The sequence below is a fragment of the Haliaeetus albicilla genome, chromosome 3 (assembly GCF_947461875.1).
Source record: "Haliaeetus albicilla chromosome 3, bHalAlb1.1, whole genome shotgun sequence".
In the NCBI taxonomy this organism is placed as follows: domain Eukaryota; kingdom Metazoa; phylum Chordata; class Aves; order Accipitriformes; family Accipitridae; genus Haliaeetus; species Haliaeetus albicilla.
The window spans coordinates 4,925,034-4,942,204 of NC_091485.1; the positions used below are offsets into that span (position 1 = coordinate 4,925,034).

Genomic DNA, 17,171 nt, shown 5'->3' on the forward strand with positions numbered 1-17,171 from the left:
AAAAATACCTTTAACAAAAACTATTTGAGGAATCGTGAAACCTGTTCTGCTTAAAATAGTTTTTACCTGAAATTAAACGTTATCCTTCTGCATTTGAAAGAGCAGCACAAGGGAAATAACTAATGGATTTGATCCAAGAAAAGGATACTTGTCAGAAAAAAGGCAAAACTCAGACATGTTTCGGATGCTCATGAATGTGAAATACATCTGCAGGGCTCCAGCAGAGGATAGAAATGGGAATAAGGAGACCCAGATAAAAGGATCTTCTCTTTAACCATTGATCAGTAGAGTTAACTAACGCTTGAATACAAATAGCATAAATACTAAATACAAGACCTTCATGATGCTGGGAGGAAACCACTGCAACCATGAGCCTGAGTGGCATGAAAACACATGAATCATCTTAAATACTACTTTTATTTGAAGCAACACATTATGATTAAATATACCATATGTGTACTGCAAACACTGTAAACATAATAAATATTCCAAACATTAAAAGAGGAATTTGAAAGTCTTGATTAATAATTTGTGAAATGGTATTCTGCCATCTAATCCGAAATCAGATACTAAGTTAGTACTTAAGCAGCCCTGCTGATTGCTGGTGGGACTGCTTCACGCACTGAGGTACGTTCCACATCTGGCAGAAGTGGCACAATACTGTCTGTAATATTATAAATTTAGATTGAATTTTTCGACTTTACTTGCATCGTATTAGCCTTCTAAAGCCATAATAAGAGAAGCATATTGAATCGTCACAATTGTGGTTCCCTCTGATGCCCCTGCGGGTTTTAAGCTTCATTAATTCTCTTTGATAACTTCTGAACCCTCTGTCCAGCTACAACAGAGCCCACTGGGATGGTAACAGGCTTCAGATTATATCTTCAGTTTTCCTATGTTTTTTAGTCTTTGGGGAGGTCACAGAGCATAAGATGGAGCAATGGGAAGCATAAGAGTACAAAGGACATACATAAATCATAAACGCGACTCTACTAGTTCCACTTCTCATGGAACAACTTTTGTCAACTTTTTCCCTACTTTTTAATCCCATTAATTTCAAGAATTCAGTACAGATAGCAGCAAGATTCATATTTGCCAAATTGCAGTTTCAGGGTCGGTCATTTGTATCTCAGATACGCAAAGAGATTAATGCAGAACAATTCAGCCAGATTTTCAGACCTTTTGCTGAGTTTGTTAGGCTGGCAAATAAGGGGAGGATAAGAGAAGAAAAAAGCCCAAAGCACTTTGTTTTAATCTTGAAATCAGTATGTCTGACCTGGAAATCTGTGAATCAACATCATGATGGAAGCCCCCAATGACATTTTCATCAAGTCGGGCTTCAGAGTGGATGACTGCTCTAGCTATTCCTTTCTTGCTCAACCAAAGGTAGCTTTCAACAGCTAAGACAAATTACGAGTTCAATTTACCCAAACTAATTTTCAGTTCAAGTTCTGACATAAGCAGGATAAATATGTTAAGACCCATTTAACAGCTGGATCGGATGGTCGAATCCTCAAGGGGTATGAATGTGTGCAATGCCACTATTTTCAGCTCTGAAGTACATTAGCTGAAATTCTTGCTCTGAAAGAGTAGTCCTCACAATTCTCCAATACCTTTATAAGAGGGTACTTACAAGTTTTAAACATTTTCATCAACCCAGTGAAAGCAGGAGCAAAAATAATGGTATAAACTACAGGTGACTTGAAAAATTCCTCAAAATGATAACAAAAAAGTTCCTCAAAATGATAACAAGCGATGCACTAATACTGTCAAGGGGCTCAGGCAACAGCAGTGTGGAACAGCAAAGCTGGTAACAAATCTATTTCCAGTTCACAGCTACTTCACATTTTTCAAGACAACATTATAATCTGTAATGAAAGTAAATCAGACATTTTCACACAAAGGAAAATTTGAAATTACAATTTCAGTTCCTTTAAAAAGTTTCATTTTACAGAGTCTATATGTCCCCTTTTGATTCTCAGTGTTTTCAATTTTTAAAAAAAGGGGAGGATGTGGGACTTTCGACGGAGATATTTCAGTTGCCAAAATCAAATTTTTGTTTGAAAATATATTCTGCAATTTTGTAACTAAAGCAGTTTATAATGATTTCAAAGCAAGTTATGAAACTGATTTGTATATATGAAATGTTTTAAAGTTCTAAGTCTGAATTAATCTCAAAAAGTTTCACCTGAAAAATTTCACTCAACTGTGATTAAAAGTGTTTGAGAACCAAACAGGACCTATTCTTTAATCCAACAAATAGATGAAAAACTTACTGTTTTCCTCTGAATGATGCAAATTTTCAAGTGAACAATAAAAAATAAAAAGCCAAGATACAGTAACACTAGACACACCTACTCTTATTTCAGTGATTGTGACTGCTCAGATAAACTTTACTTGTATTTTATATCACGCCAGTAAAGTATCCCACTGGCTTATTTTGCAAAAGCAATACAAATTTAAGAGCAAAAATCTCTTTCCCTTTATTATAAAATTTTACCATCATTTTTATTAGAGGCTGGATGCAGCAACTACCCTTCTCCCACTATTTATCAGGCCTCCGGGAAAGACACAAGCACCATTTAATTGCACATTTCAAGAAGCTGCAGGTTAGCTAGGGTGTAAATTGAAGCTACTTCTGAATGCAAAGGAGCAGTGGCAATGCCTCCACCCGTAGAGGCTGACTGAATCCAGTCTACCATAAGCACAAAATGAAATGTTAGACCAGTCCTACCAACTGCAGAGCTGGATTTTTGCCCTCAGTAAAACCTTGCTAGGGTAGCTCTTTCCACACCAGCCTAAAAAAAATCCGTGACAGCTCCTGTTTCATGTCCAAACACCCTTCCTCAGCCTGAACATGCTCAAAACTGTTGCTACTCTCACAAGAGCAACCAGATGCAAGAAGTGCTCAGCTTGATCAACTCAGAGCCTGACCTGTGTTTTAAAAATGGCAGGCTTTTAATATCACACAAACTCTTAAAAAAGATCTCATTGATACTCCTGAAAAAGAAGCAACTATAAAGCAGAATAACTTCTATTGTTACCTTTTGAATTCTACAGCCAGAATATATTATCTTGTATGGAAAGACACAACTCTTGAGAAGAAGCCTTGTCATTATTTTGGCTATTTAAATAGAGTCATTATGTGCAGATATCACCATTTGTAGTTTATAGTCCTATATAAACTATATAGCTTGAACAAAACCCGAAGTGTTGAAGGATCAGTGGGACCCAGACTTAAAAAAAAAACATTCAGCGTATTAGAGTTCCTTTATAAGGCTCTGTTTCAATGTCATTAATTCATAAGAAACCTTTTTCCCGCAACAGTATCCAACCACTACAGCATAAAAATGAAGGTACTGAACCAAGACAGAGTTACTTAATGACCTGGCACCTTACATAAAAATCTGTCACATCCTGGTGAGAATGACAATAACAACCACGAATGTCAGCGCGCAGTGGCAGGTCGTCAGAGACTGCCTGCGCACCGAGAGCCCCAGCGCGCTCCCGAGCAGCAGCCAGCACGCTCTGCTGAACCACCTTCACAAGCCTGCCCAGAAACAGAAACGACTTCTCGAGAGAGATGCCCCCTAAACCGAGAAATTCGTTTTGTTCTCAGAGTAGCAGCCAACAGGGCTCCTGAAACCAAAACTGCTCACAAAAACCCCATACGCTGCGGAACATTCCAAGTGACCGCAGACGTGCCCTGATTTAGCTTGAATCTTCCGTGGGGACGTTGAGGTACGTGCTCGTGCCGAGGGACTCGGGGTGTCCCACCACATCCTGGCTCAGCTGTAATGGGAGGACTGGTTTGCGGGGCTGCGCACCATCCCTTTGCGTACCGTGGTTTCTACAGACTGACGTGCCTTCCTCATCCCCTCCGGGCAGACCTCCGTACTTGTTTGAAACGACTGTGCACCCAGTAAGCTGAAAGGGATAAAATAACTTTTCTTTCCCCGGAGGATGCAGTTCAGAATTTTAAAACCACCGAAGTCTGCTGGGGGAACCCGCTTTCCGCGTTTCTCTTTAACAGGTTTTATCCTCCTTGCTTTTGTTTGTGCCCGTTTCGCCATCTGGAACAATCTCTGTGCTGTCCTCCCAGACTAAGGCCAAGAGGTAAAGGCTAAAAGCCCCGTGATTTACAAGGATACTGCATGAAGGTTGACCTGCCTTCAGGTGCTGACTCATGGAAAAAAAAAAAAACCAAAAACAAACCCACTGGCTGATTTTTGGCTTCAGAACTCCCTTTGAGTGGGAATGTGGTAGTGAAATCTTGGGAAGTAAAAGCAAGGAAGAAAGGAAAGAAGAGGAAAAACGTTTGACAGATGCATTCTCTTGTGCAGCAAAGACATAGCCTAAAAAGCTAAGCAAACACGCAAATCTTTTCTAAGTCTGTGCTCTAAGGGTTTCACACTTATTTCTTTTCCAAAGTTACAGCCATCTGAAGTTGAGAAACAATAATATGTGCTTTTTCACTCTGATAAGGTAGCTTTTCTCAGAAGACAGGTTAGCTCTCCAAAACATTATTTGGACATTTGAAAGCCAGCATCAAACTTTATGAATAAAGGTTTTTTCTTCTTTTTACATCCTCCCCCCCCCCCCCCCAATTAGATTGCAGATGTACAACAAAGCTCCTTGCTACAGCAGCCTAATCCAAAAACAGCTTGTGGACTTTCCTCACCCTCCTCACTTGAGTTCTGCTTCTTCTAAAGGAAAAAATTCCCTCCCCTCCCTTGTCCTTATAATGAAAAAGCATCTGCAGTCTAGACAAAAATGTGATGCTCCTGTGGTCCAACAGATAATGACGATACAGAAACTGTTCTTTTCCTCCAGCTCGGAGTAATGTTGCAGGTCAACATCTAGTATCTAAGGTCAAACTGAGCTACAAATCCTACCTCTCCATACAGCAACCAGGAGAGCCATTATAAATGCTGCAGTTTCCAAAGAGCCTAGGCGCAGTTTAAGGGACACAGCCAAAGAAATGCACCTCGAGTTGGGTATTTCATCAATTTAACCTCATCTGAAAGCTCCTTTCTCTGTAGCTCAGAGATTAAGAATACACTTACAAGCAATTCATCAGCATCTGACTTCAGGCAACAGGTCAAAGAGGTCTTTAATACTCAGAATGAAGTCAAAGAACTTATCTAGGTGTGCTATCTGCAACCTTTAATGCAGACTGGCATGCAAAGGGTATGCAAGAGTTCAGCTTGAAGTTATGACTTTGATGCAGAAATTACTGGGTGAGGTTCTTGTAGAAAGCCAGAATAGCAGATCCATTAACCTGTCCACCAGATTTAGGCCAGGCTGATGTGTATTTAGATATTCACTTTGTTTTTGGAAACACTGGTTGAAATTTTTCAGTTGGAGAATGAATATTTATTTTTTAGGATGAAGACTGAATGAAAAAGCAGCCTTTTAAAAGCAATTAATATTTGTTAGGAAGAAGTCAACATAGATAATGTTTTTAGTTTTTCTAGAATATTTCACAATACATTTAGAAGGAGGTATTTAAATGTTATGCTTCAGACTCTGCCTCACAGAGTTAAGTCCATCCTGATTCTAAGAAAACACAACCTGCTGGGATTCACTGAAGTTCATGTCAGGTAAAAACAAGCATATTATTTTTGATCAGCTTCAACTCTGACCTGCCTGAAAGTTCATTTGTATGTATCTGTTTTTCTAGGGAACTGAAGTCTTTGACTTGAGGAAACAAGCTGTCCATAATTATCCAGGTGACGTGCCTGTTCTTAGCCTCCAAACGTCAACATGGACATCTCTTAACACAGCTCTCGCTGGATGGCTGGTTCAAAACTTCAGCTCTGTGATGCTTAGAAACTACCTACCTAGAAACTGTCCATGGTTAAGGCCCCAGACTTGAAGACCTGGTGCTGGTTTGCAGTCTTTGTAAGAACTGCTGTTAGATACAGTGTCTAAGAGAGCTTTGTGGGCTGCAGCTGTCTCTATCAATTGAAATTTCTAAATAAAAATCAATTCATGTGCCTTGAAGCCTTGAGCAGCTGATAAGCAGCTGTACAATAAATTCCACTTCTCTGAGAACACCACTACCACCCCAGAACCCTAGCTTTCCTTGCAAAAAAGAGAAAGTTGTTTTTTTCCTTAAAAAAATGTTGTCTTATGATTCCAAAGAGTCCCAAGTCAGTGCCACTGACAGAAGTCAGTGTGCAGAGTACATATTGTTGGATAAGCTAGAACATACTCCCTGTGCACATACCTATATGCTGTTGGAAAGCTGCCCTGGCATCCACTAAAAATGTGCGTATAAAGACAGATACTGAGGTGTTAGTTTCAGGTCCAAAATGCGTACACATAAGGCAAACATCAGTACGCTTTGCACCTTGCTTATACAGTCATATCCTGAGAGCACCTGCAGAGAGCCAAAGTTCTCTGAAAAAAACTGGTTCAGATTCACACAGCACCAGGTACGTCAGCAGGATGTTAGCTCAGATACCAAGAGACGATAATTCAAATGTTAATATAGTCTGCGCAGGTGAGAAAGGAAAGGGGAAAACCACAAGAATGCAGCCATCACTTTGAGTGACACTCCTCCCTTGATGATACACAAAAGTTGCATGTAAGAAGTATCATCAGTTCGGTCAGAAAAGGTGTAGGACGTATTCACGTAAAATGAAAGGCGGCCAAACTCAAAAGCCTAGCGTACATCAGATGCATAAGCCACAGCAGGGGAATCACATTCTGACAATCTGCATAAGCAAAGCTTACTCTGCATTGAGCATTCAGAAGAGTGCCTGCAATTACTTCTCCTGATTCATCTGTACCCTGTATAACTTGATATAATTTAATATTTTCCACCCTTCTTTTCTGGTGTGCAGCATCATCAAGCTCTGCGAGATAACATTTAATTTTACGTTACGTGTTGAGCAGCTTCTAATGTAATTAGTCTTAATGTAATAGCGTAATTTGGTTTTGGATGGGAAGATTTACAAAGAAAATTAGAATAAATGAATGCACAAGGCACCAGCTGGTGCTTATACCTACTCCCACATAAGAAGAATATTGCTATTTGCAATCCTATGAAAGATGAGATAATTTGGATAACAAGGATCAACAAAGGGTGATGCAGCAGTTGGTCTAAACAGAAAGAAATCCGCAGACAAATCCTGAACCATGTGGGATGTAAAGCATGCCAAAGCTGGTAGCAATCCAAAAGCGTGTTATAAGGGAAAATAAATATTGCAGTCCATAAATGTACCACATGGTGCACGACAGCGAGTGGCAACACCGACAAGAAGAGTAATAACTGACCAGCCAACTTGCGGGCTTCAGTTGAAGAGGGCTCTTGACTAACAACACTTGGGCACCTGTGCCTCAGAAATGCAGGAACCTGAGTTTACACATTTGATCAGTATTTTCCATGAGAGGCTGCATAATCTCCGTCCTTGGAGGTTTTCAAAATTCAGCTAGACAAAGACATGGCTGACCTGATCTAGTGTTGGTCACAGTCCTGCTTTGAGCAGGAGGCTGGACTAGATGACCTCCGGATGTCCGCTCCGATCAACAGTTCCATAATTCTACGATAAATAACTAAAATTTCTCAGAAACAACATCAATTACTATTTCAATTTTCCAAAACATAACCTCAAAATAGTGTATCTATTTTAACATCTGGATAATCTTGTGTGTGTAACGGTAAACAACTACTCACAAAATGAAGACTAATATTCAGCAGATGAAGAAGGCGTTAGTGTTCACATGTACCAGCTCTTGAAGACCTTTAGCCAGACCACCTGAATCAGACATGTATCATGTCTAAACTTTCCTGAACTCCAAGTGACCACGAAGAAAAAAAGTATATTATCAGCAAATCCTGTTGCCAGATAATTCCTGTCTTACAAATTTGACTTCAGTTGCTTACCAAACTTTGTTAAACTTTAGGCATTTTTGCTAATGGTTCCACTGTCTGACTTGTCCCAAGATGAAAGTTTGACTTGGCAAACAGGCTATGCCCAAGGACAGCCAGTATTTTGCCTAATTTTTCCATTAGCAGTACTAGCAGTTCCTGACATCTGGAGTATTTTGGTCTAATTCTTCACTCACTGGAATTCCTGAAGCTGGTACAGCAGAGTTGTACTGGGGATTACATTTGGACATATTTGAAGAAAAGAACAAAATAAGAAAAGCGTAGACCTTTATGTTAAATATAGTCAAACTCTGTGTGTGTGAATCTGTGTGCACATGCACACACATATACATACTATAGGCTTATCCAGGTGGTCATAGCCAGAAAGAAAACAGATATTTCCAAGAGTTTTCAGGAGAAGTTCATGTATAGGCACTAGGAAAGTTGTACAGATGGTCCTTCTGTCTGGCAAAGCTTTGAGTAAGGAAAGGAATAGTGGAAGGAATTCTCTTGATGGGGTTCTGTGCTTAGCCATATATTTACTACATTTAACAAATGAAGCAGGCTGGCAATTAGGTGGTATACTTCTGGAAAGAAAGTTCAAAAGGTTATCTTTCTAGCAGCTCATCCCTTTACTAAGAAATGGGTGAGGTTTATAAAATGGTAAAGAGATGACTATGTGATTCACATTTGCTTGATATGCTGCAGGAGAGAAACCTCTGCATCCCTAATCACTAAACAGGGTGGGCCTCTGATCAAGAGGAGGGTGTGACCAGAGGTGATAAGAAATCGGGTGACTACAATTTTCGTTTTTATATTTCCTACAATATTTTATACTTCCTTCATTATACAAATGCTCTGGCAGACAGCCTGAACCCTGATCTCTCAAGGCTAAGAGAATCCCAGCTGGAGGCAGGTGATGAGAGCCTTACCAAAACTATATATAAGAACATGCAGTAATCTCAAACCTGAATTAAATTAGATATCTAATCAGCGAATTCTCCCAGAACACTTCTCCCTCGACACCTCCATCTGGACACTGAGTCAGATACCTGGGTGTAAGGAAGTTTCTAAAAGACAGGGAAATAACCGCTGTTACTTCCTCATAACCCCTTCTGGCCCATTCGGCACCATGACAGGTCCTTCTCTTACAACACTAAAGAAGAAAATGTTCTGTTAGAAAGGCTTTTCTAGCTCTAGTGGAAGATTAATTCCTCTTGTTGGTCATAAAAAGGAGTGACATGATTGCTGCCTCCCTTGCAGACTTGGGCCCTACATCCCAAAAGAAATACCATTAAAAATCACTGCAAAATGACTGGCGTTGCAAATTCCAAACTAGACCGATGTTCCCACAAACACATTTTTACCACATGCCCTAACAAAGCATGCCTTACTATGCAAGGTGGTAACTGCAAGCTAACTGTGTCTCTTCTTGATTCGATACGGGCAGTATAAAAAGCAAAATAATGCAAATATATAAATAACCCATTTTTTCAGGTATTTCTTTTTCCATAAATCAACATTATGTTCCGCTTTGTCCAAAATGCTTATGCCCCGGCTATATAGCTTGGCTGTACTTCTCTGTACGTATTACGTGGGTGTCGATGAAAATATGTGTGCTTTCAAGTCTGTTACATCAGAGCTGTAACAAAGACGCATCTAACTCTTCCTGGTAGGACTCCTGTGTCTTATCAAGATAACTCTCCTATTTAACCCACTTTTGAAATTCCCCTCCCGTTAGTTGCTCTCGTTTCACTTTGTCCAGCTGAAAGCTCTGTCATCTGCAGCCTGGATGGATCCAGCCGAGGTAACCGTACAAATTCCCCTCCTGCCACTGGCCAGACCTGCGGATCTGCTAGGGGTTATCAGCAAAGCAGCAGGGTCAGCAAGAGCAATGGATGACTGTGTCCCAATTCGTAGTGCACTATATCAGTCTTAATTGAGGATTAAGGAGAGTATAAGTTAGGACGCTGCAGCACGTATTGGGTTATTGAGTCACCAGCTTTTTCCTCACTGAATGTGGGAACCAGCACTTGAAACAGTCTGGGAGAAAAAAAAAAATCCTATCCAGAGGAGGGAAAGCTATAGAAACATATAGCAATGCTCTCCAAAAGCAGGGAGAAGAGAGGACTGTACTCCTCTGCAGTTCCACAGTTCTCCTGCAGCTCAATCTGATGTGCACAGGTTAGCTATTAACAGGCAGATCAGGAGACAACCCTGCGCTTCCAGCCTGTGCACCAAATGACAGAGCAAATTTCACAAGCTTTCCCTTCCTGAAAGCTGACAAAATAGTGCAATTTCAGCTTCAGCTGTGGGGTTTTTTTTTCCCCATATTTAAAATGACTTAGATATAGAACCATCCACAGTTTGCCAACAGACACAGAAAACAGGTGAATAAACTGACTGATAGATGACGACTTTGTGTAAGCACGACATCATTCCAAGGCCATGCCCAACAAAATGACTGGAGACCGGCTCGTAGCGAAAGTGGCTATACCACACATACATATGAGTAATTACTAGCTGAACCAGAACTAATGCTACAAAGAGCTATAGCAATTGTTAGCCAAATTGAGTCTGCCGTGGCAGATGCTAAAATAATTGCTCAGGGGGATTACAGGCTATAGCCGAGAAGTTAATTCATTAGAAGCGTAATCTTCAGAGTGGCAATGGACGAGCAGACAAAATGGTAGCAGAGAGAGCACAATTCTTTAACCAAACAAGCACTACTGCCCTCCTTCCTCACCTTCTATTTCCCTATTTGTATGAACAACTCATGCTTCAGTTAATGAACAAAACTGCATATGTTTGTTTACTAGCTAGCCTGAACAAATTTCCCAGTGTCTTGGGTTTGGAAAAAACCAGAACGTTTTGCTAGTGCATTGTACAGTCATCAGTAATCCAATACATAAAGTCACTGTCCCTGCTATAAATCCCTTGCATGAAAAGAGTGGAGTATTGTTAAATAGCTGTGACAGATACTGGTTTCACCTGGCAAGATATTTCGGGAAACAAATATTCCTCAAACATTCATATAGGTATTGTCTACAGGAATGTCTGCATGGGTACTCGCAGGAGTAAAAATTATATTCTACGGGGAGGGCTTTTTTACAAAGGATACTTGTTTATTTCTCAACTAAAGAAGAGAACTCCCAGGTGACTTGTCTGACCAGTATGAACTAACCCTTGGCTCTACTTGGATGCAATTCCTAGCAGAGCAAAGGCTCATTTATGTCCAGCCCAGTCCACAAAATAGAGGTTATAGAGGATGTCATTGGCAAATCGGTCACATGCTGGCTATCTGCAAAGGTGCATATGTCCCTGCAGAAAGGGAAGCCACTTGAAGGAGAAAGAGAATTGGTTAGACACTGAATTTATTTTCCATTATTTTTTGAGATTTGAACGCAGGCTGTTAAAATTAGTCTAGCCCTGAGCATTGATTACTTGTATATATGCACCTCCAGGACACAGACACAAAGCAATAAAACAATACCATTTCATTTGGCACAACTAACTGTAGAGGAAACAATGCTTGACATAAACTAGATAAAAATAAATATTAGGCAAATATACACCAGACTGCTGCTTACTGAGAACTCCAAAGTGGCTTTTATGAGTTTATAAGCTTGGATGTGTGCAAAAGAAAATAGCAAAATTAGCTTTGCAGCCAGGTTGCCATCCTAACTCATGCTGAATAGTACTTCACCTCACAAAGCACACAACTAATTTACAGCTCAGCGTGATGAAGCAGGAGAGAATCTATTGCAACATGTAAAATAGGAAGGCTTTCCTACAGATATTATGCAGAAGTTCAGCAAAGGTCAGTATGGAAAACAAGTCTGTAGCCACGCTCCAAATCACCCCGGGCTTTACAAACCAGGTCCTCCTGGACTGCTTCTGGAAGTGACAGCAACCCAACAAAGGGTACTGTGGCAAAAACAGTACAGGAAACCCATTTCTATTAAATGAAGAGGTCACTGTGTAACATACATGATGGATTTTCTCAGGGGTCCTAAGAAAGTTTCGTAGAGGTCTAAAAAGGGCAATGGCAGAGGAGAAAAGGTAGCTGCTTTCACTAAGCAAACATAGCAGCTCTGCCAGTCCAATCTAATCAGAAAGGAAATTTTAAATGAAATATTTTTTGAAGACTATTGCTGATTTATCACCATATAGAAAAGATACACATTTGAAAAAAGGGTTGACAAATTTTCACAACCATAACTGTTTCTGAGTTCAGAATGATTTAATTTGTCAGACATAATTCATTACCCCCCTCATCCAGACTTTTCTGTAAGATGCTTAAATGTCTGCTTTCAGTTGCAAGAGTCACCACCAGAAAGTTATAAAATAAAATCGTGAGATGACTAGTGCTCTAGTACATATGTATATTACATATATATAGCACATACACTAGCATAATTAGCTGATTAGCAGCCAGTGTGATTGCCATCCTTTAAACCCATAAATTTTTTTCATCAAACTTCCCTCTTAGATTTGGACACTAAATATGTCCAAAGTGATGGCACTACCACACATATAGAGGCAGGCAATTTCCAAATACCCATGGTGTAACCTCCTCTTTAATGACCTGCTGAAAGACAGCATACTGTGCCATTCAAATAATGTTTACAATTAATATGCCTCTTCAAAATGGCCACCTCAAAAAAGACTACTATCCACTAACAACAGACTAAAAGTACAATCCAAAGTAGTTACCACTGCCTGCAAATGAGGCATTTTTCTGAAGGCTGGATATCAAATGCCTTTTTTTTCTGCAAAAAAACCCTTGCACAAATCAGAAAAACACAAACACGGGTATATTCAGTTTGGACACCTAGCACGTTTCTGATAAAAAAGTTATGAAAACTGACTCATTTTTATATAAGCTTTTTTAAGTTTGTCACTAGACCTGATTTTTTTACCTTGACATTTTATCAATTGTTTAAATATATACACTCGGTCTGATTTTTAAAGTTGAGTTTTTATTAATTCTTCAACTATATCTGATATATGTGTATAAAATAAGCACTCTTCTGACAGACACATTCTCCTCAGGTCATCACTTGGTGAACTTTACACAGCAGCTTGGGGATGAGCAAATTGACCTGTAGCACCTGTTTGAGACAACGTTTGGAAAATGCCTCACTACATCATGCACTTATTTGATGTTTTCCCTACGGACAAGAAGCAACAGACCTTACATTAGGGTCCTGCAGGCTGGAGGTCTTACTGGGATTTACAAAAGAGGTCTCTTCTTTCACAGCCTGTTAAAAGAAGGAGTCAAAGTTTAGTACAACATCTATATACTTAGGATAATAAAACTGTTTATTAAAAAAAATATTCCTGGAAGCTGCCCAGAAAATTGCAATACTCAAAATGCCTACTCTGCCCAGATTTAAAAGGCACAGTGATTTTTCTTTTTCACCTCTTACAGTTGAGATCCACTATGATGAGCTACAATGTACAATGTGCAGAGCAATAGTGTTAGGAAGAGATTGGCTAGGGATAAAGGAGGAGAGAGAAAGGAACACTGATATTTACGGTTCCTCGAGAAAGCATTTGAGCAGAAATAACAAAAATCAACCCAGGCAAGCATACTGTAGTTGAGTTGTTCTTTTAATTGGAGTAGAATAAATATTTATGTAGTCTAATCAAAATAACGATGCCAACTTTTCATTCGGTCTTTGAAAAATTAATTGAAAAATGGAATCCCCCACATATAATCACACTGTACATGCAATTCACAGAAAATCTCACCCACTACTGCTCTCTGCTAAATTACAGTCCTGTCTCTCACATACCATTTGTATATAGAGTTGAAAATACTAGTATTGCAAAATGACTTACATGAAAATTGCTTGATTACCCAGAAAACAACCAATGCGGGCAGGTGTCGGGTTATACTCTTCAACTGAGATGCAGGGTTCCACAATTCCTGTGTCAAACACTGCACCCCTCTACAGAAAATACTGGCTGAAGACACAAGAGTATCTCCAAATCAGTAATGGACTTGGCAGGCTCTGACATTTCCATTCTGCTAAATGGATAGAAGGGAACTGATATGGTCCTACGACAGAGGGATTTTTTGGTGTTCAATAGCTGAACCATAATAATTTGAGGCCATCGGTCCAGATCAAACGGAGTTAAATGTGTCAGTCTCATCCTCTTCAAAAAGGATGAGACAGGTTCCTTCAAATCCATCAAATCCAAATCAAAGGATTTTACAGGCATGTAAAAATACTGTAAATTTGATGTGAGACCTTCCATTCAACACAAATTGATAGATTTCATTTGAGGGTACTCATAAGAAAGAAAATCAAAGCTGAGTTTCTTCTACACCTTAGCAATGAACCACAAAATATCAGTAGGGATGCTCTGTGCTTGGGGAAATCACCCAAGCTGTGGCAGTTTTAGATTCGTTTCTCCCTTGTGCCAGAGAGAACAAAACCCTCATGGTCACTCCCCAGGTCATTATTTACCAGAGCATCAGCCATGGTGGGAACAGACTGTTCCAGTTTGTACACACAATTAACTGTACGGACAATTAAACTGGAACCACTGGGAGCGTGGCAGAAAGTGAACTTTGTCCTGGGTGTACTCCAGCCCAGGCAAATACCTGAGGTGATGGTTGCTTCCACAACCCTTCGTGTTAGAGTTGTTACACCTTGGATATTGATGCCAAACCCACCATTCTGCAGAGAGGGGACCCTCTGAACCTCATCAGCAGGTTTGTCCATCTCCTGGGGGCTAGGTTACACAGAAGAAGCTAGTTTACAGCTGGTTTACTCAGAGGAGAACAGGATCAGCAGTAGGAACTGGAGAAGCTCCAGCCCAACATAGCGCTCTTACGTATTTGGGATTAATCTCCCTCAGCCAGAGGTTTCCTCAGTCCTGGGCAAATGCTCTAAACGTTAAGGAATCGAATAAAAGTGGGACATAATCACACTGTCACCACCATTGTAACTCAGCCAGCAAATGTTTTGCAGCTAAGGTTTTCAGTAAATTAGCGTCACACTGTGAATAATTTCAGGACTAGGAGTGCAATTTCTGTATTTTAATAAATTCATAACTTCAAGAAATTTAGCTCAGCTCTAGAAACCTTTTTTTTTTACTGGTCTTCCAGTAGCTCTGTCTAGCATAATGTTTATGCAAAACCTAGTGCTTCCTTGAAAGGAAAGAAAATGTTTTTAAGGAATTGAAAGCACTGAAAATCATTCTTTGTTGGCGTAGATGAGCACTGAAGTAATATTTCTTTGTTCTACAGAAACTATAATGCTTTTTATAAAGCTGTTGGGTTTCTGAAAGCTGTAAACATGAATCCAGCTGTCAGAAACTTAATACACAGTCTCCTCTTCCATGCTGATGTCTTAACAACATTTTATTGTTAAGCCTGACAAGCTAGCTGCTTATTATGTGTCAAATTGGCTACTTTTTAAAATCATAAATTTTGCTTTATTCCAATTTTCACCAAATTAATTGAGCTGCATTTTAAGATGCGCTTGAACACAACAATAGAAAAGAGAATACAGAGATCAAGGATGCGATGCAGGGGCTGTGACCAGGAATTAAGTGATTAAAATTCCACCTACTTAAACGCTATAAGCCATGGACCTCATTAGCCAGTTGAGAGGGCTTCCCTGTATTAGTCCCTAATAGCTGATCCTTGGTTTCTTCTCAGTTCTGTGACTCCATTAGCACTTTCTTCTGCCTTCTCTGCATTGGAAGGCTAAACCTTCCACAAATCACACTCACTAACCACACAAGGACCTCCTCAACTTTACTGAAAAGATATGAGCGTAAACCAAGGCTTACACTTGTACACAACTCTCACGATCTAATTCCCAGATGGTTTGCCTTCATCTGAAAACAAGTGCATGTGCTAGGGCCAGGATTTGGGTTTCCACTGCAGGATGCCCTCCATCAGTGGAACACGGGATTTTAGGCAAGGCTAGCAGGAGGTACGTGGTGGGGAACATACATGGAGCGCTGGGCAGTGGCTCTGTCACCCACAGAAAATACAGCACTGAGCCATGTAAGGAGACAGAGGCAGAAGCACGGAGCTGCTCAGATCTTCTTAACTAAGGCAGATTTTCTCCTCACCCAGAGGCTGCTGCTCTGAGAGGGAGAGGTTTCAGGGCACAGCAAGACCTGGAAATTTCATTTATACAAAAGCAGATTCATTTAACAACTATCCAAAGAGAAACAAGCTGGCTCTTCTGGTTACCACACTGCAAAACAAACAAAATTAAAGGTCGATCCGTATAATCCATCCACACAATGCCATTCTCTTTTCTTATCTGCACTGGGCCCAGAGCAAAAGAAAAATTATTAATGTTCCAATTTCATATGCCATTAACTTTCTGGATGGTGTTAGAAACAAAGATAAAGCATTACTTTATCATACTAGAGACGAGAAACATGCCTGGACAGAAATGCCATTGTACGGGCTCTCTTCAGAGATGATTGCTAAGGAATACTAGTTTCACCAAAAGATGAAAAGAGAAGAAAAACATCTAAGTAATACCAAATTTTGCCCACAGCTGCCTAAGCGATCTTACCTATGGGCTGCCAGGCTGACCCTGACGGTTTTCAGACGGCTTTTCAGTCGACTCCTGAGTACCCACAACCCCTGCTGCTGTCCCTTGGAGCCTCGGAGAGGGAGTGGATGCTCCAGGGATACTACATCAGACCCTGCTGAGCTTTCCAGCCCGGGTGGGAACGTTTTCTGGCCCACGGGAGCAACTCCACGTATGAATTCCTAAGCCCTGGTGGCTGGATTTGCCTAGCGAACAGCAGCTCCTATTTTCTTCTGAAGGATGAGTTAGCCCCAGGATGATGGGGAACAGGACCTCGAAAGGGGAATTGGTTGCTCTGGGGGAACGCAGGAAAGACACAACTTTGGCTGCAGCCTTCTGTGCTTCCGCACGGACAACTAATTTTGGCTGGGACCGCAGGCTGGTGAGCCTCCAGCGGGGCATGGAGCGAGGCAGGCTGTGTTCTTCAAACCTCGAGCAAGCGTCTCGGGGAGCTGGTGCCCTCTGTGCCTCTCCTCCATCACAAGGGGCATCGCTGCGGCTCTCACCCCATCTGATTCGCAATAGGAATATCTTGAATAAGCAAAAAAAGACTGCATGAAGAATCTGATCACTGCAGCCAAGGAGGGGTGTCAGGTTCTCATCTGAGAAAGACATGGGTCTGGAAGGCTTATATGAAACATATGAAGTCTCTCATTTAGCAATTTCACAAAGTTGCCAGCTGCAGAAAGAAAGGGGGAGCAACGCAGCTTTCACAC

The 17,171-nt window shown here is 40.6% G+C and overlaps 1 protein-coding gene across 2 annotated transcripts in view; it reads right to left on the reverse strand.

The window, feature by feature from the left end:
- EPB41L4B (erythrocyte membrane protein band 4.1 like 4B) overlaps positions 1-17,171 on the reverse strand; it is a 171,169-nt gene that overhangs the window by 35,757 nt on the left and 118,241 nt on the right. For both annotated transcript variants that reach the window (XM_069778719.1, XM_069778718.1), the window contains exon 19: positions 13,076-13,143. In XM_069778719.1, coding sequence (XP_069634820.1) covers positions 13,076-13,143 — 68 coding nt within the window. The remainder of the gene's footprint in view (positions 1-13,075; positions 13,144-17,171) is intronic.